Raw genomic sequence first — 27,710 nt, forward strand, 5'->3', positions numbered from 1 at the left:
CAAGGACTCTGGCTTCACAATGAGTTACAGCTTTATTTAAAAGTTGGACCAACATCAGTTCGACAGTGATCCTTTTCACCAGATCACATTCACTTCCCCTCCAGAGCACAGATTTCAAACACAAGACTGTAGCACATTATATGGTCTATACAAAATGAATTAAAAAAAGGGTAGGAAAAAAAAGACCTCAGCTCAACCCCTCAAACTGCCATTTTCCAGTGGCCATAACACCTGAAACTCTAGCTTTGGGATGTGTTTTAGCAACACACTTATGGCACTTAGTTGAGGCAGAGAGGAGAACTGGGGGACAGAAATGGGGGCTATAAAGAGGTTCATAGGAGTGTCTTTTTTTTAGGGTAAAAAGAGCCGTTAAAATGGAACAAAATCAACGAGCAAGTAGTCCCTCCCACCCATATGAACATAGGCCCAAGTACAACTATACCCACATTCAGCGACGCGACAGATGTCACCTGCAACGAGTGGACGCGGTGTTGAAGCCAAAGTACTGGAGAGATGAACAGAAATATCAGGCACTGCCATTTATCTGGTTTTTGGAATCTCTCAAGCACGTCTGCTTCCACTCTTAATGCAAATTATTATTATTTTTGCGTTTTGGGGAGAAATACAGATTTGTTTTAAAGCAGCCACAATGTGTTGGTGACCATTACTGTGCACACGTTATTCTGCCTTGACTGCAGCAGGTTGTTGGCATAGTGACATCTGGTTTGGTGTAATAACAGGAGCCGGGGCCAGAAAGGCACTTCAAAGTGTGGATGTCCTTTTTAGATTTCCATGCATAAGCCCTAAAAAATGAACAAGATCAGCTGTAAAGCTTTGAGTCCTCCAAATGGCCAAAGGGGAATCTGAAAGACACAAAGAAGACGTAGGCTTAGTTATTGGCAGCTGGAAGTGATGGAAACTGAATTTCCTTTTTTAATAATAAAGGTTCGCCGAAAAAAAAGAAGAAGAAGGAAATTTGATTAAATCCATGTGATAATTGACTGATTCAATATTGTGAGAAACTTACAAAAGACAAAAAAAAGATCTTCGGAGTTGTGTGATGTGAAACTAGCCCTCGATGGCGACCTCTGGAACAATCATGTGTCCGTTCAGCACCGCCTCCATCGTCATATCCTGAGCAGCAAACCAGACATTACCGGTTAGTGCACTGAGAATTCACATTATTGATAAATACATGATTCATGACAGCAGCAGTAAAGTTTGTATTTACCTTTGAGCCGAGTTGCACAGACTCCACAGCGAGCTGCATCTGACATGGTATGTCGCAGATTTCTGGCATTGGCTCTTCTGACAGCATATCCAAACATATCTGCTCAGCATTGATGTCCTGGAAAGGCAAGGAGGGGAGAGAGAGTGGTGGTTAGAGAGCCTCCCTTTTTGGATAATCTGAATAGACGAGGAATGTAACACAGAAGGACTCTCACAATATTTTCATATAATGGTTTAATACCATAGGTCTGTTCAACTGTAAGTAATGTCAATACAGTTACTCACAAGGGCCATTTCCTCTGCAAAGGCAGCAACAGGCTCAGCGGGCATGACATCCACAGATTCTGATTTGGTGTCAATCACTTCCACAATTTTCTAAATATAGCAAGCAGAGAGAGAGCTCACTGTTAAAAATAAAAGTGGAACATGACATTTGCACAAATGGATAATATGCAATAAACATGGCAATAACATCTGGAGCAACAGCTCATCATCAAATCAGCTGATTTAACTGGAACTAGTCTGACCATAAGAGGCAGAATGTAAAAGAAATGTCTTTTTTTGTGTGACCTAAAAGATGTTAATGGCCTAATAATAGTAACAATTGCATTAACTATTGATGAATTCCTGTCTTCAGTTCTTACCGACTGGACAGCAGCAGACTCTGCACTGGCGACATCCACTGCTGAGACTGATTCTGTGACAACAAAGTCATCAACCAGGCTGTCAGCAAGGCTCTACGTGGAGAGACGGAGAGAACAAGATGAGATAATGTTAAGATGTTCAACATACCAGCCCACACACACAACAAACGAAGTGGAGGAGGTGAATTAATTAGACATTTGTATTATTATACATCACATATTTAAGATAGGGATGGTGAATTATTATCAAATCAAATATAACAGACCCTAGCTGTGACTTATTACAGTCAGCACATCAAAGCATAACCCATAAACTTTGTTTTCAGGGTGATCAACATCAAGAATGCAGTCATCCCAAAAAAAAAGGTCACATAATGTGTGTAATCAAATATTTTGAGTTCAGGTTTTACCTCTTTGACTTCAGTTACGAGGGCTTCAGCCTCTTCAACCAGAGCCTCGGGGACGGTGTCTTGCACCTTGGGGCCCAACAGATAATGCCATGTTTATTATATATACAAAAGACAAGGTGTTATTCAAAAGTCCTCAACAAAGCCTTGAGCAACAGAGCCTCTTAGGAAGTTAATAAGTTAACTATATCTTGTATTTTACAGGAAAAATAAAATAAAAAATACTCACCTCTGGGATTTCAACAGATGGGGCAGCATCCTGTATGAAAAAAATAGCAGGACACAGTGTGGCATTAGTGATTGCTGTTAAGTTGGACTTTGAAAGAAAGTACATTAATGAAGCACCATGCCAGAAAACAGACATGAAGACCTAACCTGTAAAAAGATCTCTTTTTTTATCTTTTGGAAAGGATTTAGACGATTAAGGATGGGAAACTTTTACAAAACCACAACTGTTCAAACCACATGCTGCACACAACAACACACCATCACACTATAGAAAAACTACATGAGTCAAAATGCACTTCTGCGTTTTGTTCGTGGCAGATAAAAGGAAAAAGAAGTTTGAGTTTATCAACGTGGCACCTCTGTGATAGCAACATTCTCAGCGAGGACCTCAGGTGCATCTTCCTCAGCCAGCACTTGTATTTCAGCATCGTCATCTTCACCCTCAGCTGGGTCTGCAGGACTGGCGACGGCCTCAGTCTCCTGTTGTGGCTCAGTTATCTCTGAGACAACCTCCTCCACCGCTTCTGTAACCACTTCCTCTGCGACGGCTTCGGCTTCGGCAGGAACTTGGTCAGTTGTCGGCGCTTCAACCACTTCAGTCGTTTCAGTTACGGGCTCTGGTATGGTGATATCGCATGTGACTGCCACCTCAGTCTCAACGGCCTCGGCCTCCACTTCTTCAGTCTTTGGCTCGTAGACATCATGCGTCTGCACATGCAAAATCAACACGGCACACATTGAAAAACCATGCCACATGCAACAGGGGAACCAATGGGCAACACTTTGTCCATATGAATCATTGATCAACAAGGTTTTTCTTCATGAGCAGGACCATTATGTGGACAAAACGATGACCTCACATGCTGTACAGAGTCTGTTCAATTTGAAGCCTCGTCGTCATATAGAAGAGCAAAATTACCTGTTCAATTTCTGTGGTTTCCTCTGTCTGAATCTGGAGAAGGAGAAATAAAAAACACACTTAAGCAAATGGATGCATTGGTCGATGGACGGATGGCTAGACACACGGACATAAAAGCCACAAGACGATAACTGTTTTACAGCCTGAACAACAAACATTGAAGATGTTAAAGCTAACCAATTATACTTGACTGCGTTTCAGAGGAGCGGTTGCTAAATTACAACTTTCGTACCAATTGCAGCACTTATGTCACCTGAAAGCTTTAATAACAGCAATTGTTGGTTGTTTTGCTTTTTTTGTTGAGTAATGAGTAATGAGTAGGTTGTTTTTTTTCTTTCCCTGAAAACATCTGGAGAAGGCGAACCTAATCAGAATGTTATACAAGAGAACGAGCCCTGGGGGAAAGTGTGGCTGTTATTTAAAAGGTGTGAAGTTTATGTCATAGAAACACGTTTCTATTGAAAGAGATCCTGTTCAGTTACTGCTGCTAGGAACTTATAAAACAAGAGTGGAAACTCCCGAGTTACTCTGGTTCGATGCACGACGTCTTCCGCACCACTGTTTTTGTTGCACATGCACCGAAAATGTGTTAACGGCAGTTCTGTTTTCTGCACTGGATGAATGCACTGCATTATGTTGTATGAAGGGGCTGCATGCTACGCTTGAATGGCAACACAAAACATAATTCTGAACATAGGCCCAAGTACAACTCTGCATTTAACACATGTGAAGCGTTAAAGAGCAGTGATCTGCAAAGGAGAAGTAACTCGAGGTTCAGTGTCTCACTAAAGGACACCTCAACATGCGGACAGGGATACTTTATTTTGTACCTTATCTTTCCAAGGAAAACTTGATGTAACATGAACCTGAGTGACACGTAATGTTGTCTCTGTAAAAAGTTCCAATAATCATGTTGAGGTGTGCTCCACTCACACTCGTTCACACTTCTGCTGAAAAGATATACTGCCCGAGCAAGGTATAGGCTTAAAAGTGAGTTGGTGTGTGTGTGTGTGTGTGTGTGTGTGTGTGTGTGTGTGTGTGTGTGTGTGTGTATGGAGGTCTGCTCTTACCTCGATCTCAACAGGGGCTGCTACAGGAGCCTCAGCTGGGGGTATGACCTAAGAAGGAGGGAGAAAGAAAGAAAAACGTGAACTCACAAGTCAACACAGTCATACTTCACTTAGGGTATGCCTTCGGTGGAGGTGTAATTTGAGTTTAGGAGAGGGGGAGGAACAGGCATACGTTCTGCAGGAATGTTACAACCAGTCGCATACTGGGAAAACGGTACGCCCATTTCTCACCCGCTATTCTAAAATCTGTCTCAAATTTAGGAAAAGTATTATATATAAATAGATATACTTACATATATTATACACACAGACACATAGACACTTTATTTATACCTTTCTCCAAAAACACACAACTCTAAAACTACATCTTTTTAAAAAAAAAAAAAAATACTTTTCCAGAAAGTGACATACATTTTACTGCATCTATGGAAATACTTATTTTCTAGACACGCATGTCCAGATAATGACAGAAGGCACCCATATTTTACAATGTTTCTCTGCCAGGGCAACTTTCCCGTCTTGCGACCGATTTGGTATGGAAGAGTTGGCAGTAACCTAAATGGCCACTGGCGGCACCCACTGTGCATCCAAGTGTGTTGAGCTATAGTGGCACTAACAGGAGCAGCGCATGAATAATGCAAATCTTTATAGACCAACCGTAAATTATTTACACTGTTTTGTACAAGCCTGTCTTCAATGTAGGACAGGTCTAGTGCAGAGTGGCTGCTACTGCTACCTCCATTGGCCAAAACCACCAAGTCTATTTATCGACAGTAGTTCCACCGAGTGAAGAATTACAAAGAAAACCGTTCAAACGCTTGTTGTTACGCTTGATTTCCTTGACCGTCTCCACCTCTTTCTTGACGCTAACGGAGAGGTGAGCATTCCTGTTCTCCAGGATATAACCAACTTCTGAACCAAAACCAAGTGAGCAAAAATGTGTACATATTTGAGAGGAGTAAATATAAACTTCAGCTATAGCATGAGACGGACGGTATAGAGAAGAGGGGGAGGGAGAGGGGTGGACTATAGGCCTTCCTTTGCTCCACAGGAAAACACACACACACACATGAAGCTACACACCCCCTTAAGTCTGCCCCAGTACCAGAACACTTTGTACCAAACTGATCTGCACTCAGATCCTGCCTCAAAAGTCATATTAAAAAACAAATCCAGCTCAAACCAAAGCCGATCTAGAAACGGACACTTTTTATACAGACCACTTTAACACAGAGAACATAGTGTACCTGCACTCCAATCAATTGTATGTTCAGGGAAACAATTTTATAGTCATGCTAAGTACTACTTATTTGCAGATGAATACAAATTTAGCTAGACAAATAAATGGTCAACCACTTTGACAACTTATACTTCGTGCAAGAGGAGTCGTCAAATGCATGCAAAGCAAAGAATGTGAACCAGAAAAAGGAAGTGTTTGACTGCAAAAGTGTACGGTCAAGCTAACAAAGCCCTATAGATGTCTATAGAGCCCTGAAAAACAAACCCATAAAAGTTGCGAGGAAATGTGGGGAGGGCCCCATGTGCGTAAGGAGGCTGGACATTGTGGGTGGAGGGGTGGTGGCCTCCACGTGCTTTGCCACAAGGTGATAATCATTTCAACTAAGTTTGAAGGCGTACAGAAATATGACTTTGCACATCTTTGCCACCCGCAGTTTTCTCTAAACACGCTCAGCCAATCCTTTGAAAAGCACGCTGTAATTAGCACTAATGTGAGCAAACTGAAAGCAATATAATCGCAAATCATCCCTTCAACCCACACAGCTAGACACACACCATAAGGTAATCAATATCCCAACTTTCCCCACCCCGTCTCCTCCCAGTAAAGACTTAAGGATAAAAACGAGGACAATACTATCGGTGTGTGCATGTGTTGGGAAGACGAGTTAATTAGGGGCCATAGAACATGCGAGGACGGTAAAGGGGGGGGGGGGGAGACAGAAGTGAAAGAGGGAGGCCAGAGAAGGGCACAGTGTTGAAAGAGGAGACAGAGAGGAACAAGTGGTGGGAGGGAAGGAGAGAGATGAGGGAGAGTGAATGTACAAGGGAAACGAGGGTGAGGGACTGAAGGGGGTAGGGCTGCAGGAGCACCGGGGGAGCCAACTGGTACAAAATGTTCAGTCTCGGCAGTAGCCTGCACCCGTCGCCTCGGGCCACAGAAAAATGCGACGCACTCAGCAGGTCTGCAAATCAGGTGGTGGGTTTACACTCACCTGAGTCTCCGTGGTGACAGCCAGAAGTGGAGGGACCGGCTCTCTTTGGTCCCAAAGCCAGCTGAATACGAGCCCCATTTATGCACACTCTGATTCTATCAACTAGTGCCCAACTGTCCTAGTGGGGACCAAGTCTAGCCTGACACGAGGTGTCACAGAGTGAACACTTTAAGGTGTCTGAGAGCAAAGTTTCATAAAGTCAAGATTGAAAAAAGCTCATTAAACAAAGCAAGTAAAACATTACTTGCCCCACACATTAAACCTGCTACTGTATGCGTTTGCAATTCAAAAGCACCAGCACTGACAAATTCTCAGTTCAGCTAAAGTGCGTGTGTTTGTGAGCGACTGAATCGGGCACATCTGCAAGCAGTGAAGGAGCAGTGAAGGAGCAGTGAAGGAGCAGAGAAGAAGCGAGGCATGAGGCGAGGGTGGGGAAGTGGGAGGGGAGGGGAGGAGGAAAGAAGGGAAGGAGGGGGTGAATACTACCATTGCTCAAATACAAATCTCCCATAGAAACCTTTTTTTTATTTTTTTTTTATTGTTAAGTGGGTAAATAATCCAAACATCCAACTAACCATAATGTATATGGAAAGCGGATGGGTTGGAGTATTACTGGAGAACAGTGTGACAGTGTGGGGCAAATGGCCACCGAGGATAATGACACCTTCTCCCTGGCTAGCGTTTCACATGCTAACACACATGTCAGCACACGCATGTGCACCATATGTGGCCATGGCTCAGTGTGGAAGCACAGCCTTGAATTTAGTGTGTGTGTGTGCGTGTGTGTGTGTACACGTGTGCGTGTGTGCGCATGTGCACTGAGGTTAGGCACATGCATGTACACTATGCAGCGTATGTACACATAGCCTGCAGTCTATTGGCTGAAACGGAACATTCTGTTCCAAAAAGCTGTGAGTCTCCGCCGTATGAAGCAACGGTCTATCATTTCACAACTTGCAAAAAGAAAATGTTAAGGTTTGGAGGGTAAAAAATGTTTGGGAAATTATTTAGTGGTGTAACTTATGGAACAAGGTCATGTGTACAGTAAAGCTATGGATCATTTGTGTAAGAAAACTGCCAAATGCCATGAAGTTCTTTAAAGACAGAAGACAGACGGCAAACTTTTGCATCTTACTGAGTAACTTCATTGTCTGTAAATCTCGAACCAACTTCATTGAGCAAGAATATAACAAATAGTCAGATCAAATGTGAACCACCTTTCTTGCAGCACAATAAATGAATGAAGGGAATCCCTATAAATGACTAGATAACAAACTCCCCAACAAGCTTATCCAAGCAGCCTATTTAAAACCCGCACACCTTTTTGAATAACAGTTCGCTTCATGGCACAGGCGTGTTCTCGTGTAGGTGATAATGTACAATGACTGCTGAACTGGCTCCGCTTTCCACCTCTTCGCTAAATGGAACATGTTGTTCCCTCTGTCTTCCCACCCCAACCCCCCTACCGCCGCCCCTCTCCCAGAACAAAGCCATAGCACATACGACGGGAGCTTACAGCATCTCAAAGAGCCACAATGTATGAATATTGGTCATTATTGATAGCATGCAAAATTCACAATTGCTGGTTATTGCAATGTACAAAAACATGGATATTGAATGTTGATGGTGGATTGTTCCATTTATTGTAATGAGTGTTGTCATGTGCAGTGGCGTCAGGCCGAGAGCTGCATTTACCAAAACCTCACCAAGTAGTTTTGTTACCCAACACTACAGGGACGCACTAAGTGCTCATGTTGCTGGACATTCGTATGAAAAATGCACAATGAACCAGACTGAAGTTAATGTGCCTACAGCTCTTCATTTCAAAAAATCCACAAAAAACATCCATGTAATAATCACTCAGAAAGTATCTCCATAAATCTCCATCACACTTTCTGTGATGTTTTGTAACGAGGGTGATTCAGATACTCGATGGTTAGTTTACTGACAAGTCAAATGTCTGCATGTGTCTGATACGAAGCTGTTCTTACCTCTGGCAGCTCTGGTTCTGATTCTGGCTCTGGTTCGGGAATGACAGATTCAGCCTCCTGCACTATCGCAGCTTCAACTGTGAAGGGCTCTTCAGGTGGAGTCTCAACAACCAGGGCTTCTTCAGTGACCGGGTCTTCAACCTCAACTTCTGCTGGACTCTGTTCCAACACTACAACCTCTGGCTCTGGCACGGCTACCTCAACTGGGACGGGCTCCTCCACAGGCACTGGAACGGGCTCCTCCACAGGCACCAAGACCGGCTCTTGCACAGGCACCGAGACCGGCTCCTCCACAGGCACCAAGACCGGCTCCTCCACAGGCACCAAGACCGGCTCCTCCACAGGCACCAAGACCGGCTGCTCCACAGGCACCAAGACCGGCTCCTCCACAGGCACCAAGACTTGCTGTTCCACAACTGGTTCTGGTTTAATGATGGGGATCTCTACAGCTGGGACAACAATTGGTACTGCCACTGGGATCTTTACTGGTGCTGGAGTTTTGGCCGCTTTCTTTGAGGTTGCTGCAGGGGGCGCTACTGCAATCGCAGGACTCGCTTTGATTGGCGGGTCAGCTGCATGCTGTTCTTCAAGGGCTCGCCTCTGGGCCTGCTGCAAGAGGGAAAAGACACAAAAACATTTGGGTTAATGATTATTGTCTTGTCATAACCACGAGAAAGGTTCACATTTATTTTGACTGGAAATTTCCCATGTTATTAATAGCATGTAATACTATACTACAAAACAGGCAACTTAGATTAATATTGGCAAGTCATTGAGTGTAATGACATAAAGTCCACGAAAAAGGTGAAGCGAATGGGAGTAGAGGAGTCTGAAAGCCACAAAGGCCCCTTCTCGTGTTCAGATACTGGTGTTGTTGTCCGGCAGCGGGCCGTTCTAGCACATTTTTGTCTGCAGGAATACCAGGAATGCCATCCGACATGTTTTTTCTGCTCCGGACAAAACCGCCTCAGGCTTTAATAGAGATTTGAGGTCCCCACATCAGTGGAGGGAGGGGTTCGGTAAATGGGAATAGGCCCATCAAAGCTAGTTAGATAATGGGAGCTAATTAGTTGAATCAGAGCCATTCTGACAGGTCTGGTGAAGCGAGGATGGAAACCGTGCGAGTCAGCAGCTCTGATGGGTGCCCCGCAGGCCAGACAGTGGGCCTAATCACATTATAATCACGTTATAATCACGTTACAATCACTCCCCGAAAATGCTTTTGTTCGACTGGCAGCCAGTTAGTGCCTATGTCTGTGCCTGTCCACTAGCCACCGTCAAAACAACCCTCCCCTCCCTTTTATTTTCACCCTCAAATAGCTTGCCCCAAACCTCACTGAGTGATATATAACTTTAAATCAATCAAGGTCGTTAATTGTGTTCCTCGGGCTGCGGCTAGGGGGCCTGGCCACTTGATATGCTTACATACAAAGAGGCTTCTGAGGGAAACATTCAGCTTTACCTCTTGAGGCTGCTCCTTGGCTTCCTGTGCTCCGATATCTATAGAATTGGGGATAGCGTCGAGCTGTGAGTGACTTCAGGGGCTTTGATACGAGTATCACTCACAGGCTGAGCGAATCAGAGAGATTGTGCAGACTCCACTCTGGCAAAACTAATGCAAGACATTCCTCTCGTCAACACACTACCAAATACAGTTGTGTGGTGCCAGTGAGAGGTTTTAAGGAGGGGGGAGGGGCTGAGAATGAAGGCCACAAACTCATACACACATACCTAGAAGTCTTCCCAGTGTCTGAGAACTGGCATCAAGTGAGCATTTAGTTGTAAAGTTGAAATTAGACGTAAACATTTATTTACTGGAAAAGAAATGATAGAGAGCAGAACTCCTTCTTTGGGCACTGGATGTTAAAAAAGTGGTTTGCCATTTGTCACGCTATTGGCCTTCTGCTTCGACACATTGTGAATTATCATTATTGGAATTGTCTAAAGCTGTGTATCATCATCATGTGAAGTACTATATGTACCGTACAGTATGTACTGTGTGGAGGGGCGAAAGGGGAGGGGGCACCACATCAAACAGAATATTTGTTTTAATGTAATAGATAGTATATATTCGTACAAAGTCAAACAAAGTATATTCATCAACAATAATCCACAGGCATATATTAACCTGCATTAGCCATCCCCGCATGTTCCGTTTTATCCGGAGCGCGCTGAGAGCGCACGTGGCGCACGAGCTTAAAGCCAAGACGTGTACAATTTTCCTTGTCCCTTGTGCCTGATTGCAAGCCTCGGGCGTCTGACGTGCTACTTAAAGAGTTTGTATAATTTAGATGTTGATCTAGTATGAACATTTGTCGCGCAGTCTTCTATTATAGCGAGATTTTACGCACAAGGATTGGAGCGCAACTCGGGAGTTCAGCGCGTCACAAGAAACGCAACAACACCGTGAAAACTTTTGGCTTGATATTTCAATGTTCTCGTGAGACACATCATTTGAACACAGGTAGAAAACACCCGTTTGTACTTATCAGCAATCCCTCTTGTCGTCTTTTTGAGGAAAAATGTACCAAAAAAAAGGATATACACAGTATACATAATAAAGAGTTAAAATAACTACAACGGTAGGCGACGAAAGTCATTTTCTTTTCTCGATAGATGAAAGCTGCCACCAATTGATTTGAGTTATTAATCCAAGCAATACAATTTGTATTTGATCTTGATGAGATTATAGATTTACTGAAGAAAGTACGCCTGCCCCCACTTACCACCCTCTTCATGCGACGCTTGTTCTTCTTTCTTTTACTCGGCATTTTGATGCGTGCTGGTGGAAATAAGAGAGACTGAGAAAAAACCAAATGCAGAGAGAGCGCGAGGACAAAGTGGATCTTTATAGAGCCCCCGGTCGCTCTGTTACCTTTGCATCGAACCTATAGGAGGACTGGGATGAAAGATGGGGGGCGTGGAGAGGCAAGAGAGCGAGGCATACACACCCCCACGTCACACACATGCACGTGCACCACGGCTCAGAGAGATGATTGAATCGGAGTTGGACTACCTACTGGCTGGATGTTATGCAACCATTCCATCAAAGACAGGAAGAGAGTGGTCCATGGGCTCACGGAGTGCCACACCCCCTTTCCTGGACCAGAAATACGCTTTGACTCAAGCACATGGCAACAACGACGCCCATGCTCTAAAATACATGCTTGTTATCTTTCTGTCCCCTCTGAGAGTCTCACAGTGAGTTTTGTAACATGCAGATCCTAAAGCATGCTACACGTCAATTTTAAATCACATTCTTGGCAGAAAGCAAACAAGAGGAAAACACACAAAGAGCTCCTCCTTACACAACAACCCCTGCTTCTGTCAACTTGCATGCATTCATTAGAACCCCCGAGCCGGAGAATAGTGTTCATTGTATGTGTCTCCTCCAGGGAATAAAGAGAAAGAAAGCATGTAGCCTCCATGTGTTGACGCCCACCGCCCCCTGCACTGTACCAGCTGTGAGCACCAATTGTCTCCAACTCCTTGAGAGCAGCTGTACCATGAATATTTTTTTTTGCTTTATATCAAGTGTATCGTTCTAAAAGTGTCAAGGAGACATTAAACTTCCATAACAGCTTTCTATACTTCACATACATTGCATTGAGGAGAAGGTGTAAGTTGGTATTTCATTTTGGGGAGGGGAGACGATGATATACATATATAGTTGGCTCTCTACAACATGGATGTCTGGCCTGAAGGCTCACAAGTTGATTTACTTCTCGGCAGTTTGTGAGTGCAGATGGATTACACACATGCAGTGTTTCTACATGTCACAGCGCCTCCATGTCGAACCAGTGATCTTTCCACTAAAGTCACTGTAGCTCAGGAGAGCTTTAGTGGAATACAGCTGCTGCAGGGGCGGTATCCGTGTGATCTTTCAGCTACCTTACAGTCACAGTGACTGACCACTATGACAGAACATCTTGAAATAATGTTGAACTATGAGGTGTAACTGAGATCATTAAGTGCTTTTAATTTCGAGATGTCGTACAGTTTGTAACATGGTTGAAAAGTATTTCGCCATTTTAGCAGACCTGTGAAGCAACAACAAAACTGGCAGGTGGATAAAAAGGGCTCGTAGAGTAGAGTGACTTTCATCTCTGTTGCCTTTCTTGGTTACCACGAAATGCAACAACAAAATGACCTTCTTGGCGTGGTGAAGGATGAGCTGTTGGGGTTTTTAAGGGCAGGATTCATACCACAGACTTTCATCAGGCTTAGCTGGATGTTGCTGTTTTTGTTTAATTTTTGTAAAATACAGCAGTTAAGCCACCACTTAATGTCTTATTTTTTAGAGAAAACCAACAGGAAACAGTCGAAATATTTGTCGTTTGATGAAAAGTAAGGGGATGAACTGATTCCACCAAATTTTATGGAAATGTTCTTCCTCCATGTCCAGACATTTCTCTCAGGGTTTGTGTGACAATGGATGGTCCTGTGTGTTGCATCTGTGATCCAGACACACTCACACTGCTGTATGTATGAAGATAGCGGACAGGGTTGAATAAATCGCTTTGTATGCGTGTTGCATGCGTGGATGCGTGTGTCTGGTGTCGTGTGTGTTTGAGGGGGCTTCAGTGACATGATGATGGTGAATCTCTATCCGTGAGCAGGCAATCTAGAACAACCTTGTTAACTTTTGTGATGTTTAATTTGCTGAGTGTGAACTATCAGGAGTGGGAGTTTGTCATAGTAAAAAGTCATGTCACTATCTTTCTTTGCTAGGATTTGCTATTTGTTCATTTTACTTTCAAATGTTGACATTTAGCAGACAATAACTCACTGATTGTTCCGGTGGGATCCATTTTACGAAGCAGATACATTTTCCACAGAGCACTGTTATCAAGTGAACTCAATCAGACAGGGTTCATTATTTCAAAATGTTACAGCTAATTTACTTTAAAATGATAGTTATAACTCTAAGACGTTATCACCCTTGTAACAACAGTTTCCCCTCTCTTAGCTATTACCAGTGATCTCATTAGCCGAAAATAGCTCTCAGAGAGGTATTCTCACTATCTGTAATAGCATTGCATTGCATCGTGGGCAGCTTCCCCGTCTATGTCTCACCAGCGTGGTATTTCTTGAACGGCTGTAATTGTTGTGATACTGAAATAAGCTTAAGTTATCCAGTCATTCATTGTGAGTTCGGATGGTAGACCACAAGGACGTTTGCGGCACATTATCACTGAAACTGTTCGGAAATCAGGAGAAACTATTAAGCTCAGAATATTCTTTATGTTTTCAAAAGGTCTGCTCAGGGATAAGCTCTGAATATTTAAAGAGCTGAAATGGTGCTAAAACCTGCAAATACCAGCTATGTGTCTGGTTCGACTTCAAGACGTTGGCTACATGCATCTGCACCTTGAACAAATGTGTCACAGAAGAATGTTTTACTGCTGAGCAGAGTCAGTTCAGCAGGTTTATCGGGTCGTAGCCGAGGGGTTTTTGCCTTTTTAAACACATTCACTTGAGAGAATGTTTACTGCTCTTTGGGGCACACTGAAGGTTTTAGTGTTTTCACGTTCAAGAGAGGGTAAGCCACATCACAATCGACTGTGACCCTGAATACAAAGCAGTGTTGTTACTGAGGGACCAAGTGATGCTGAGCTAGATCTGATCTTATCTTCTGGGCGATTATGAAGATGACCTGGTCCTCTGGACAAACCGCCCCTCCCCCTCCAGCTTGCATCTTGTTTTGGTTTCACGAAAAAGAAAAAAACAAGGCACACCCAGTTGGCACAGATATGCATAATTACGTTGTTTGGGATGTTATTATTTCATGGATTTTGAGAAACAAATGGCGTTCGCATGCAGCCCAGCTGATGTTACAGAGGTAGCTGCTGGTATTGTGTCACGTGTGAGAGTGACAATTCCCTCATACATGAGTTAAAACTACAAAACAACAACTGATATAGGATGAAGGAAGAAAACACTGCGGAAACAACAAATATTGGTTCATAAATATGCAGAAAAAGAAGAAGATAACTCTCTTTTTGTTACAGCATTAAACACAAGAAAATGTGCGTGTCCTCCGGGACTTCCTGTGCTGTATCCAGGCAGAATAATACGGAGGAGTCGCCTCCTGAAGACTGCAGGCAACACGGCAAATGCTCAGAAACGTTGTCCATCAGCTGGTCAGGGAAGAATCATCATCTTTAAATAGACACATGATGTTTACCTGCACGCACACACACACACACACACGCACGCACGCACGCACGCACACACACACACACACACACACACACACACACACACACACACACACATCAGGCTAACACTGGAATGTTGTTCGTCAACAAACACCCCTCCCAGGTCAGCTCCATGGTTACCAACACTGGCCCATCAGTGCAAACACACACACACACACACACACACACACACACACATACACACACACCATACCCAGTCAAACAAATACTACCGTAAGAATTATTTTCACGTTTGGGATATTCAGACTTATTGTTCTTAAAGATGCATTAAACCACGACGAGGCAGACTATACATCAATCTTTTAAATCTTTTTATGATACATTTGGGGATTTTTTTTTTTGTTCTCAAATGTTATTCTTGGATAAAGCCAGAGGGGAGTACATATTGTCTCAAAGTTCAGCTGTGCAGGTAAGCAAATAACATTAACCAGCCTGCAAGCACACCAAGTGTGCATACAACTTGTAGAAACAGTTAGAAGAGAGAGTACTTTAGGAGGAATAAATAACAAGAACTTAACTTTTTCAAGTTGTTGTGATATACAGATTCCTCAAGATATGTAGACATGATACTGGAAGCATTGGTTGCTGTTTGAAGAACACCATTGTTCGCATTTCAATGAAATATTATAATCTGGAGCTTATTTTTGAAGGAATCTGCACTGTGAAGCAATAAAGGAATCCAGGAAAGTTATAATAATAATGAGAAGACAATAAACACTAGTTTCCTCCTGAGCTCTGTGACCCTGCTTAACAGATCCTTGTTATGTGAAATCTGTTGACCTCTGACCTACTAACAGGGACCCCTACGTCCCTCAAGAGCTACCAACTCTGTGGTTTTCTTGTGACCCCTAACATTCCTGGATCCTACCAGCATCTGCCAACCCTAAACCCAGTTAGACATGTAAACACCATCGCATGTGCCAACATGGTGTATAATCTAAAAAGGTGCCACTTTTTGTTTTAACATAAATGTGATGTCATGTGAGACATTACCATTGTGATTATTTTTTTTAAACATATATACTGTAAAGTCTTTGGAAAAATATGACAATTTATATGAACTCTAAAAGCATGAACTGCCATTGATTTCATTTTAAAGAACCAAATATGGTAATTTCAGTGTTAGTCAGAGGTCACGGGATGGTGTCAAAGGTTTGTACAGAGAGCATTCAGGATATCTTTCTGTACCACTCCATAAATTACTAAATACTGTCAACAGCCAGAAAAAAAAACCTGCATTTCAATTAGTAGTGTAGACAGACCGTATTTCTTTACTAGGCCGGAGTTTTAGAGCTACTTGATTTTGTCTTAGAAGTCACAACGTGTCTTTTCCTGATTCGTCACATCCCGATCAGGTGACCCTTTTTCCGGAAGAAGACGAACATCAACAACCATGATTATTCGTCCAATGCAAAGTCTCCCTACGGCCTCAAGCCCTCAACCCTCAGGGACTCACTGACGTCACTTGTAAGTGGTTGAGTGTGAGAGGCTGTGAGGGCTTGATGGTGTCAATACAAATGGGACAGCACTTTGCTGCAACATATCACAACACTTCCAGGCTCTCTCCTCACGAGATGAAAGGACATTTCAAGAAATCGATTGACTTGTTTTTGTCAAAACAGCTTTAATAACAAAACAAAATGTTTGATGAATAAATCTGTATAATACACATGTTGTGTGTGTGTGTGTGTGTGTGTGTGTGTGTGTGTGTGTGTGTGTGTGTGTGTGTGTGTGTATATATATATATATATATATATATATATATATATATATATATATATATATATATATATATATATATATAATGTCTAATATACAGGTCTAAAAAACAATAACAATAATTCTGAAAAAAAAAGAAAATTCCAGGATGTATGTTCTTTTTTTAACTACGCACATCATTGTTTTCTACTCTAAAATAGTACTATGTGTTAAAAACATCTCTGTTAAGCTTGACTTTGATTAAGTGAAGTACAATACATACCAAGCAAGGCCGTGTGGAACATCGTTTCATCTGTAAGTAAGTCATATTTCAGTTTTTTGGCTGGAATGTGGTTGATATCTGCCTGAGGCTTTCTCTGACAGTGGTTTTACCGCCATTGGTGGATTTTGTAGGTCATAAGCTTACCAGAAAAGTGTGCTAATCATGTGTGGCATCAAGCGAGGATATGAAAATGTATTTTTCCATAACTTGGGGAGTTCTATTGAGTCACTTTCGAGCCCTCTCGAGTCATATTCATGGTTTATTTTAATATTTATGTCAAATGAATTTATATGCTCTTGTAATGCCGGGCTTTGCAGTTTATTTGCTATGTCACATCAGTGGCTTTGGTATCGATTTATGGGAGTAGGAGGATATGGAGAGTGAGGAAGACCTCCTGATGAAGAATTCTGCCCCCATGTTTAGGGGCTGCTGGGGTTAATGTAATTTGCCAAGCTGAGCACTCATGTGTCGTCCTCTTTGTTTATCTTCTTTTTTGTATGTCTCCATTCTTCCAACAGCATGTTTAATGTCACATTGCTATGTGTTGTCTTTGAAAATGTCTGCCAGAAACTCAAACACTGGATTTGACAGTGGGACAGAACTAAACCCTCAAAGGACTTTGCAGGAGCGCTTCTCAAAGTCTGTGAGTTCGTGAGGGTAGGGATTGGCTACCACTGGTTAATTTAATATGATAACTGATTACAGGCATTGCTGACCTTGTTGTCTATCGCAGCAGCTGTTGTGCAATTAAATTCAGCAGCTGTTATTGGAGCGAGCAGTGTGTCTCCAGCCGTGTTGTCAGTCCTACGGAGCGGACGTTTGATATCACAGTTTGCAGCTTGGAGGAAGACGACGGACCCAAAACGGAAGACTTTCCTTTTCTTATTAATATCTATTCCGTTCTGCAAAACTATTGTCAAAGTCCACACTGAAACAGTAAAGGAAGAAAAGGACTAATTGTTCCGTAGTGCGACAGAGACTCCAGCCGCAAGCATTAAAAATGATGTTAAAATCACTGCTCACACAAGAAATATCCCAAATCAAACTTTAAAACAAAATGATTTTCCCTGACACAGTTGTGGTTTAGCCAAACAGAGACAGACGGAAAAGCGGCACTTGTACAGGAAGTTAAGAGTTTTGTTAAAAAAGATTCACAGCCCCAGTGGTGATGAAGGCCAGACAAAGATAGCAGTGCAGGGAAAGATTCAGAGAGAACGTCATCAGACAAAGGAAGGCCAGGGGCTGTAAAGTGTGTATTCATATCACAGAGCGGTGGGGGAGGGTTGGATAAAGAGAATGGGAGGAAGGTAAGTAGAGAGATGGGTCATCCTGGTAATAAAAGCAACTGTACTCAGCCATCATTCAGCAGAGAGCAGACACACAAACACAAACACATATTTTAGCACGCTCTCTTTTCTTTGACCGTTATGCTGACATGCACAGACACAAAAAACATCCCATCCATTCCTTTTTAAATGATCGGTGCCTCTCTCTGCATGTGCAGCCCTCGAGGGGGTTTTCTTCCTCTAAATCTATTCCAGGATCCCACATATCTCTTCCAGAGCGCCACTATCCAGGCTCACAACAACTCCCTTGCACAATAACTTTCTTCAAGAGCATCACATCCAAAATGAACTTTTAGCTTAATAAAAATCGATGACCAGATCTCTTTGTGGACAGAATTACATGTAAAACTGCACACAACTTAATGGTCACACAAATGTACAAACCGTCCATGTGTTAATAAAACCTTTGACATGACATTTCAAATTGTAGTTCACGTCACAAAGCCCTTCATAAATCCTGCTAAATGATAGAGAAAAGTGTAAAACACACAGGTTCCCCTTGATGTGATTCATTTTGTTTAACTCAGCTGTGAGAATGCAGTAGGACTCAGAAGTCCTTGAGCACAACGGATGATTTAAGGGATTATTTGAGGGGAGTTAAGGAATATCAGCTATATACAAATATCATTTGGGCTTTAACCATAAGCCTTATTGTGAAATGCTGTCTAAGGAGTACAGAATAATCAGGATTGCGACTTGATTCCTTACATTGAACAGATTTGGCTCCTTCACATGTGCACTCTGAGTACAAATGAAGCAAACTAAGAACCACAATCAGTAAAACCTAGATGTGCAATGTCAGTGTGTACCTTCTATAGTTGAGGCAAGGGATTTAAAAGATTTCTTTTTCATCTTATGACAAACTCTTCTTGAAATGTGGGGAAGACATTGTATGCACATTTGCTTTTACATACCAATATGGATCAAAATAAACATATACACAAGCTTACATATTACTTATAATACATATTCATACATGCTTGTGAAGAAAAAACCTAAATAAGCTTTGACGTTTTAACATCCCAGCTTCCTTCTCCCTGAAGATTTACTGATTTATACTCAATAAAAGCAAAACATCCGCCAATGAATCACTTAAAGCTACAGGGGATTAGGTAAGCAATCCCTAGTAAATTAGTCATGAGTCAGGTTAGCTGAATGAAATACTCCTGCAGATATTATACTGCTTTGTGAGGGGATCTTGAAGAGACTGACAGAGGAGATAAGGGAAGGATCGATGCACACGTGTCAGGAGAGAGATTTAAGAGAGGGGGAGAAAGCGAGAGAGCCATAAAAAGAACCTCATGAAAGAGATCTTAGAGTGACAATGATGGAGGAAATAAGAACAGACGGAGCCAGATAGAAAAGGGGGAAGCAAGAGAAACAGAGGTCAGAGGTGAGGAGGACATGGTGTAACATACAGGAGTTTCGGTTTGGTACGTTTATTCTGTTGCTACTTCACACACATTATTTTGGAATCTACAAGGACAAGTGACAATTCAGATTTAAAAACCAAAATGTGCAATTCAGAAGGCAAGAGCTTGCTTGGAGCTAACTAAAGAAGCGTTAATGTCGTCTCTATTCAAAGCATATACAGAGTAAATGGCATCAACAAAATAGTCTTTGGCTTTTGCAGTACTTAAAAAAAGTAGTAGTCTCAAAATGTTCTTTATTGTATCCACAAAGCATGAAGACGGATTCCTTGCATGAGTTTAAACCGACTCGGCAATAAACATTGTTTTTTTCTTTCGGACTTGATTGAACCTTGGACATCATTCCCTCAATTAAGCTTATATTACTTACTTGCATCATTAACTCTCTGAATCATATTTTTCCACTGATAACATCTCAGTATAATCTCTAGTTTGGTTTGCGTGCCAAACTATGGAAATCACCAAGCTGTCAAATGACTCTAAAAGCCATGAAATATAAAGAATGAACAAGTGGAAACTATAAGTATTCCTGTAGTAAAGCCATCTGGATAGTGCAATGTGGTTTCTGTCAATACATGAGACAGGGTGATGAGCTTTTGACAGACCGTAATCCCAGACTGGCTGAAGAAGTGTGGTTAGGCAAAATGTTCTCTTTTTACCAACCAGCTTGAGTTTGGTTGTGAATTGTGTGGCCAGAAGTACCGAGAAAACAGATAAATAACAAAAAGCGGTGGACACGAGACTACACAGTTGTACTGCCCTCTAGTGTTTAATTTGCTTCATACAGCATCCTATACTTGTGCAGGCTTCCTGCTATGCAGTTGTTGTCATAAAATTACACTCTGTCTCTAAAACACGAGGAAATATATTCTGGGATTCAAGCTAATCCATCCCCACAGACTTACTCAAACACAGACTTACACACAAACACACATAAACACATACGCATGCATGCATGTAGGCATTCCCCTAGCACTGGGTGCGAGATAGCATGGCATAGTAAGGAGATGTATAAGAGGAGAGGGTTTTCCCTTACGGTGGCTGGAATTCAACACCACTTCCAGTTGCTGTAAAACAGAGAGAAAAGGAGACGTTTGAGCCGCCACAGTCTGTGGTCTAAGACCTCTTGACATATATAGGATTACAGATCATGTGTGACTGCCTGTGAGACACATTGGGCCATGTGTGGCTGTATGTCAGCCTGTCCACACAGTGTCAGCGGTTGAAGACATCTGGCCATCCTGTGCGATTCACTGATCCACTGCTGCATGTTGGTTCTGTCAGAGAAAATATGTGAGTGGTTATGGGTGGATTTCCAGAATTTAATAGCTAGATTAGTTCGCGAATACATTTTAACCATCACTTTGAAACTACATGAGGTCTGGGGTAAATGCAAACCTATACTGTACATGTGTGTTTGTAAAATGGAAAGTGTGCCGACCATCTCAGTAAATGCAACAGCAAGTTTAGTCTAGTTACTTACTAGTTAAAAGGCTTTTCCTTGTAATTTCTATCAGTTTGTAGAGATTGTGGGGGCATAATAAAGACAAGAAATGCACATAGATTCAGAAAAGGTTGTTGCTTGAAGAAGAACCTGACTAACGTGTGCGTATTGGTCGTACCTTTTGCTGCAAGAGTGGACTCTGCTGGACTGGAGGTTTAAAAAGTCAGACTGGAGGGTACATGACATCTGACCTTTCCACTGGCTTAATGTTAAGGTACAACAGAAAGTTCAGTTAGAGCACAGTATTTATTGTTGAAAAACATAAATGATACTATCATGACAAACATATTCCATTTACATAGACATATGGTATAACACAAATAATTAAAAGAAAATTGTGACACAAATGTTTCGGGATTTCATTCAGGGTTTTGTTTGTAGACCAGCTACTATATTCATACAATTCATATGTTGTTCTGAGATTTAAACATTTTCTATGTTCTATTTGCTCATGAACACAATTCATTTACAGCATGGTCATCGTTTTATTCAAGCCTTTGAGCAAAGTCTCCAGAAACCTCACAAAGCGCATCTCTCTTGTTTTCAGAGCAGACAGTTTGCATTGTAGTTCCTCCTCACTCAGTGTCATTTGGGAAAGACTGAAGATAGACAGCATACCTCTGACCTTAAAATACTGCCTTCAGATTTCAGATAAATACCCGTAACCTGACTTTTAACATACATTGACAACATAATCAATTACGATCTACAGCCAACTTCAAGTCAAATTGGATTACCTGATAACAAGCTGTTGTTTTGGACCATCACATTGTTCCTATTTTATTTTAATGCATCATTCAGTCACTGAACTTGGTTGCATCTCTGAATTTGTCTCAAGGCTGCTACTCAGTTCAATATTGTATATTATAGTATTGATCAAATAGAAAATATAAACTGCAAAAAACTCAGAGAGCAGATCCCTAAGACTGAACAACCTTCTCAACCTTTAATTGTAAAGCAAGAAACATTTTGATGTTTTAAATCTGCATGTGGATCAAAATATGCATTGAAATACACGTAGTAATAGACATTGATCCTGTGCCGTGTTTTTGATGTATGAATTCTGTGTATAGATATTTTGTTTAGTACAATGAGGAATTGTTCCAAAAACAAATTAAGTGGACGTTTCAAGTTAAACATTTTGTCAAATTTCAAATTGCACAGAAATATATTAATTATTCATTTTCTATGAGGCCACGACTAAGATATAATGTACCAATATTTCCAACTGGTACAACTGGTAGAAGTAAGAAAAAACATTGAATTAAAACGGTGTGCACTGTATGCATATTAAAAAAGGAATCCAGGAGGAGACACTGAGATAAAACAAAGAGCTGTATAAAAGGCCACATAGTGGCCCCATTGGATTCACATTCACCTGCATTTATACTTATTTCATTAATACTTTTAAAAATATTACATGAGATACTGCCAATTTAAAAGAAACAGACAAACATGAAAACAAACCTTGTTGGGGATAACAAGTGGAAACAGGGAAACGATGCACACGGATCCCATTTCAACAATCACCATACGCGGGAGAAAATCTGTTTCAGTGGCTCACAGATTGCCTGTCCGCATGGCATCGTAGCCGTAAACCTGGTGCCAGCTTTTATCTCCTCTGTGCCATCATCACATTCATTATCATAAAAAAAAAAATTAAAAACAAGCTAGGGATAAAAAAAAAATAATCTTTGAAAGATTTGTTTACTCCATTTCCAGCTCACTCAAGTCCTTGAGGCAGTTTAATAATCAAGACTGTCCATGACCTCAGTAGAGGCACAGTGTGGCGGTGCGGCTTATTCTTGCGACGGTGTTTGGGGCTGAGCCATGTCTGTGTGAGCTGGAGCTGTGATGGGATACACAGGAACGTTGTACTCTGTGTATGACGGGGGCAGCTCATCAGGCTTCAATCCCAGCTGAAATGCACAGAAAGAAATGCAAACTTTAAACATGAACACACATTAAAAGTTAAAGAATTCAGGGTTTCGGGGACAGGAAGTGCCGACGGCACAATATAAACTTTTTTTTTTGGTCATTGAGTGCGATTGTTTTGGAATCACCTCATTATAGGAAGGCGGGGGCCCACAGAAGACAGCGTTGCTATATCGTGGTGGTGTGTGGAGCTCCAGGCTGTATCGAGGCCCCCTGCGGTGGTCTTCGCTGTCCTGCTGTGACATGCTTCCGTGGAAGGGGATGTAATATATCGGCGGAGGGCGCATGTCCTGATCACCGCGCCTCAACGCCTCCCTGTCTATCTGCTCATCTCTTAAGCGGCTGCACGCCCTGCAGAAGGTCGTGCAGAACATGATGGAGAGGCCGAAGCCCAGGATGGACAGGAAGATCCTTGAAGAGGACGAGGAGGAGATGCATGAGAGGAGGATGAGAAACAGGGAGATGGGGGCAGAACATCGAGAGGTGAAAAGGAAAGGAAGGAAGTGGCAATGGGAAGGTGGAGGTGTGCAAGGAAAGAGCGGGAAGTGGAGGGAGAATACAGAAAAAACATTTTCTTCAAAATAAAAAATAATGCAAACATTAGTGCAAGTTCAGATTTACATACACTGTAAGGCCACGCTCTGATTTGAGCTTGTTGTTTTCCCTGTTTCAATTTTTTTTAGATATTACTCCCTGTTTTATTTTGACACTCAGCTACAGCTTCCCTTTCTGTCCTTGCGTGCGAGTAACCGCTCCACCCTGATTGGTGTCACCTGTCCCTCTTTAACATTCCTTCTTTGTCTGATGCAACTTTGTCTTTGTAATTTCCACGTCAAGAATTACAGACATTTCTTCTCGGTAATGGAGACCTTGCTTTTTTACTCTTGCTTTCAGTAAATCCTAATTTTTCATTCAACCTGCTCTTGGTGTTTTGAGTCCACACAGACCTGCAGGTAAATACAAGGCTTTATGGTCTATTCTGTATTTTGTCACCTTCATCAATTGTTCTTTCATCAAATTGGGCAGTTTGTGATACAGAGCAGCGTGAGCATACCGTTCGGTTTTAGAAGGCAAGAAGAAAAACATTTTTACTTCGATTTTTCAAATGTCTGTCTTACAGAGTTTAGGTTTGTGGGACCATTAAATAAAGAAGTATAGATAAAGTCAACTAAATGAGGGTTAAATTAATCAGCAAGGTAAAGTATAGAGGAAAAAAATAGTGTCTTACTCCAGAATGGGAATGCTGTCAATTGGCATTATTTGAGCTCTGTGGATAAACTCCAGATGGACCAAAATGGAAACCAGTCAGAAAAACACTACGGACCTGAAGAGGAGACAGGCAAAATATTGCATAATGATTTTGCCATCAATGACACACTTTTTAGTCAGTCAATCGGTTGGGCCACAAAAATGTCCCCACCTTTCAGTGTCGTCAGTTTTCACCATTGGACGCTGAGTTTTGGCATGGAGGTCAAGCGTGTCGGTGTGGAGGTGTTTAAGCCAAGTGGGGAAAAAAGGGGCCTGGTAGTGAGAGTGGCCAGTAAAATAAAGGCACATCACTTCTAAATGGATTCACCACTGCCAAACTGTCATTGGTGTAAGTAAGCCCTGCCCTCTTTACTTAAACCACGCCCCTTCGCCAACTCATGAACCATGTATGCGCATGTGGATGCTTGAACGTGGACAAATTTACTCTTGTTTTTCTAAAAAAAAATATTATTTCTTAAGCTACCTATTCATAGACTTTATGAATGCCTTGTGTTTCTCCTGCTGGGTCAACAGAAGAAATATACTTTGAACTGAAGACCCATAAATGTGTTGTCAGACGGCATGAGTCAAAGCTCTTTTATTGCCTGTCTCTCCATGTGGGCGAAGAGATAATGAATTTATAAAAGTACGTCTCTCTGGAAAACCGTTTGTCCTACTGTTACCTCAGTTTACGATTGTTCCAACTGTTTAGTAGCCTCACTCAATCAGATCAAATGATTACATTTATTTCATCGTGCTTATAGAAGCCTGCGGTCAACAGGAATATCGAGGTATAAGAAGGCCAGAGGCATCTCATGTTAGTTAGGCAGAAAACTAAAAATACACTGTCTTAAAAATATTATCTGATTTAGCAACGTAGACTATGTAAAGCCTCATTGGATTGCCTGGTAATTATTTGTCACAAGCTGAAAAGAGAGCTGTGCAACATTAAGGGCAAGTTGGTGTCTAACAGATGTATTGTTGTCACAGGACGGCAACAAAATTGTACTGATCTTAGGTAACAATCAGTGGCATATAGTCCCTGTATGCTGTCACAACATATCAGTCAACAGATCTTGGCACACTTATGAATCACAAGTAAGTTACTGTGCACGTCATTTGTTGGATCAACGCCCCAAAAAGACTCAGTTCGTATGTGGTTCTATGACTGAGACTACCTCTATGTGGGTCTTCTTCAGGGACCTCTTCGGAAGTTGTAACTAGTGACACAATGTGGACTTCCTCTCAAGTGAAGTGGAACCAATATGGAGCCGTTTGGCTTTGTGATTAAAGTCGATCACCGGCTTTGATATTATTATTATTGATAATGTTTGCTACTATTAGCATAAAGGAGACCCTTTTTGATCAAAACTGATTCTTCACAAAAACTTTGTGCAAATTAAGTCCTCAACATGATAGTGAATCTGTTATTATAGGAAAACAAAAACTATACATTTTTCGGGTGATTTAACGTTACCACTTTTATATGTCGAGTAGATTATTAAACCAAACCTAGCAAACAAAAAAAACACAAAACAGTGAGCACACTGGAACAGGGGTCAAGTCTGGAAATATACTGGCTAAACAAATAAAAGGCTGCAAAACGCTTCATTTTAAGATAATGAGATAGAATTTGATTAGTTTTCAGTCATTGAGCAGCGGATTCCATAAACAGGAAGCAGAAGAAGAAAGACAAAGTCTTACCTCCAGCCCAGTGACAGCTCTTCTCAGGTGTACGACTGGGAGGGAAAACTCACTGGAGCGGAGTGCAGTCAGATGAGGGGGCGGTGGGTGAGTGTACGTGCACTGGAGTGAGTGCAAAGCCCAGTACATACATCAGCCCCTAAAAACACCCTCAGAAACTACATTTGAATATCAACATTATGTTTAATCTTATACATAAGTGTTATGTGCATGAATATATATGCTTATATATATATATATATATATTGTTTTTTTGCATTTTCAGTTGGGCGGTGTGTTTTATTAGTTTGTGCTAAAGGTCCATCGGAAGAATTTATGGCAGCATTTTACGATTTAAAGTAACAGTTTCTCCACAAGCCCTCAGCTGAGAGAGAAGAAACAGGAGCTTGAGAATCGAATTGTGAGAATCCTTCAGTGCTCATGCCAACTTGTCATTCATCAAGGTTAAGGCATGAATTTATGGGATTTATTTAAAATGTTTAGCTTTGTTCCTTTTATTTAACCAATTGTTTCTAGATTGGTTTAAAAGTGGCACTCTAGCGGTTTAAGATTGCACTTTCATGAAGTTGAGACACTTTCTCAAGACTGAGGCAGAGGCGTAAAAGTATTGACAAAACTGAGATGTTGTGAGTTTTAGACCCTTTTTTTCCATACTCCATTTACCATAATGCAACTGCACACCCATGTTCAACAAACTCCACCCATTGGACTAACTGGCTTTCTGTAAAAATTCAAGATAACCCCTGTTGACATCACTGTGACACAATTTCTCCAGAGCAACAAGGCACATTATGCAACAGCTGTCACAGGTTGAAGCGTACTCCACACGACAGGGGAAGTGATGTTGATGATTTCAAATTTGTGGAGTTTTGTTTTATGAACAAATACTTTTTAGGTTGTGCAGCCATCTGAGTTTGAGTGTGTGTGTGTGTGTGTGTGTGTGTGTTTGTGTCTCAATAGAAGCACTACTGTAAAAATAAACCTAGAAATGTAATCTTTACTGCTGGCAAAGTGTTTTGATCTGCTGATCAGGAGTGAAAAGGTACAAAGGTTACAGCCACATAACTCCCAGGGGATAACATGCAAGTATCACCAATATAACGATTTAAAAAAACACATTAGAATACAATATCTGTCCAATATTTAATTCAATTAACACATATTGGCTTACAAAATAACAGAATTTCTATGAATCCTGTCCAACAAAATATTTTAGTCTTAGGCATTGAAATGTGTTGAATAAACCATACAACTTGTTGTAACAACACATTCCTTATTGAGCACTGTATTTTGGCATTTGAGGATTTCAAAAAAGGAAAAAATGCTACCAAGAATCCAGTTTCTCATATTCATCAGAAAATGTGTTCGATCTGATTATTCAGCAGTGTTTTGTGAAGTTGCAAAAATAGCGGGCTGGTATTTAAATATTTGAGGAAGAAATAAACATCCAATGTGCTGTACATTTCTTTTAGTACAACACTGAACAATATTAAGTTGTTGCTTTTTACAACAAAACTGACACTTCACACAGGAAACCCTTCACAAAAAAACAAAAACAGGAAAAAAAAAAAAAACATTTCGGTGTCATGACTATTGCAGAGCGCATTTCATTGGGATCCCC

The 27,710-nt window shown here is 41.5% G+C and overlaps 1 protein-coding gene across 2 annotated transcripts; it reads right to left on the reverse strand.

The window, feature by feature from the left end:
• Positions 1-36: 36 nt before the first annotated feature.
• On the reverse strand, positions 37-11,523 carry si:dkey-164f24.2 (uncharacterized protein LOC566607 homolog). Of its 2 annotated transcripts, XM_068566389.1 has the most exons (12): positions 11,447-11,523; positions 8,721-9,329; positions 4,499-4,546; positions 3,429-3,461; positions 2,867-3,217; positions 2,511-2,540; positions 2,285-2,350; positions 1,875-1,967; positions 1,516-1,605; positions 1,232-1,348; positions 1,028-1,134; positions 37-863 (listed from the first exon to the last, which is right to left on the reverse strand). In XM_068566389.1, exons 1-11 carry the CDS (start codon positions 11,489-11,491, stop codon positions 1,069-1,071), a joined length of 1,548 nt encoding a protein of 515 aa, XP_068422490.1. In that variant the 5' UTR covers positions 11,492-11,523; the 3' UTR covers positions 37-863; positions 1,028-1,068. The 2 variants fall into 2 exon arrangements, with proteins under 2 accessions (XP_068422490.1, XP_068422492.1); XM_068566391.1 differs by lacking the exon at positions 2,867-3,217.
• Positions 11,524-27,710: the final 16,187 nt, after the last annotated feature.

Source organism: Clinocottus analis, unplaced genomic scaffold (assembly GCF_023055335.1).
Source record: "Clinocottus analis isolate CAN_PGR_092001 unplaced genomic scaffold, fCliAna1.0.p SCAF_7, whole genome shotgun sequence".
NCBI lineage: Eukaryota > Metazoa > Chordata > Actinopteri > Perciformes > Cottidae > Clinocottus > Clinocottus analis.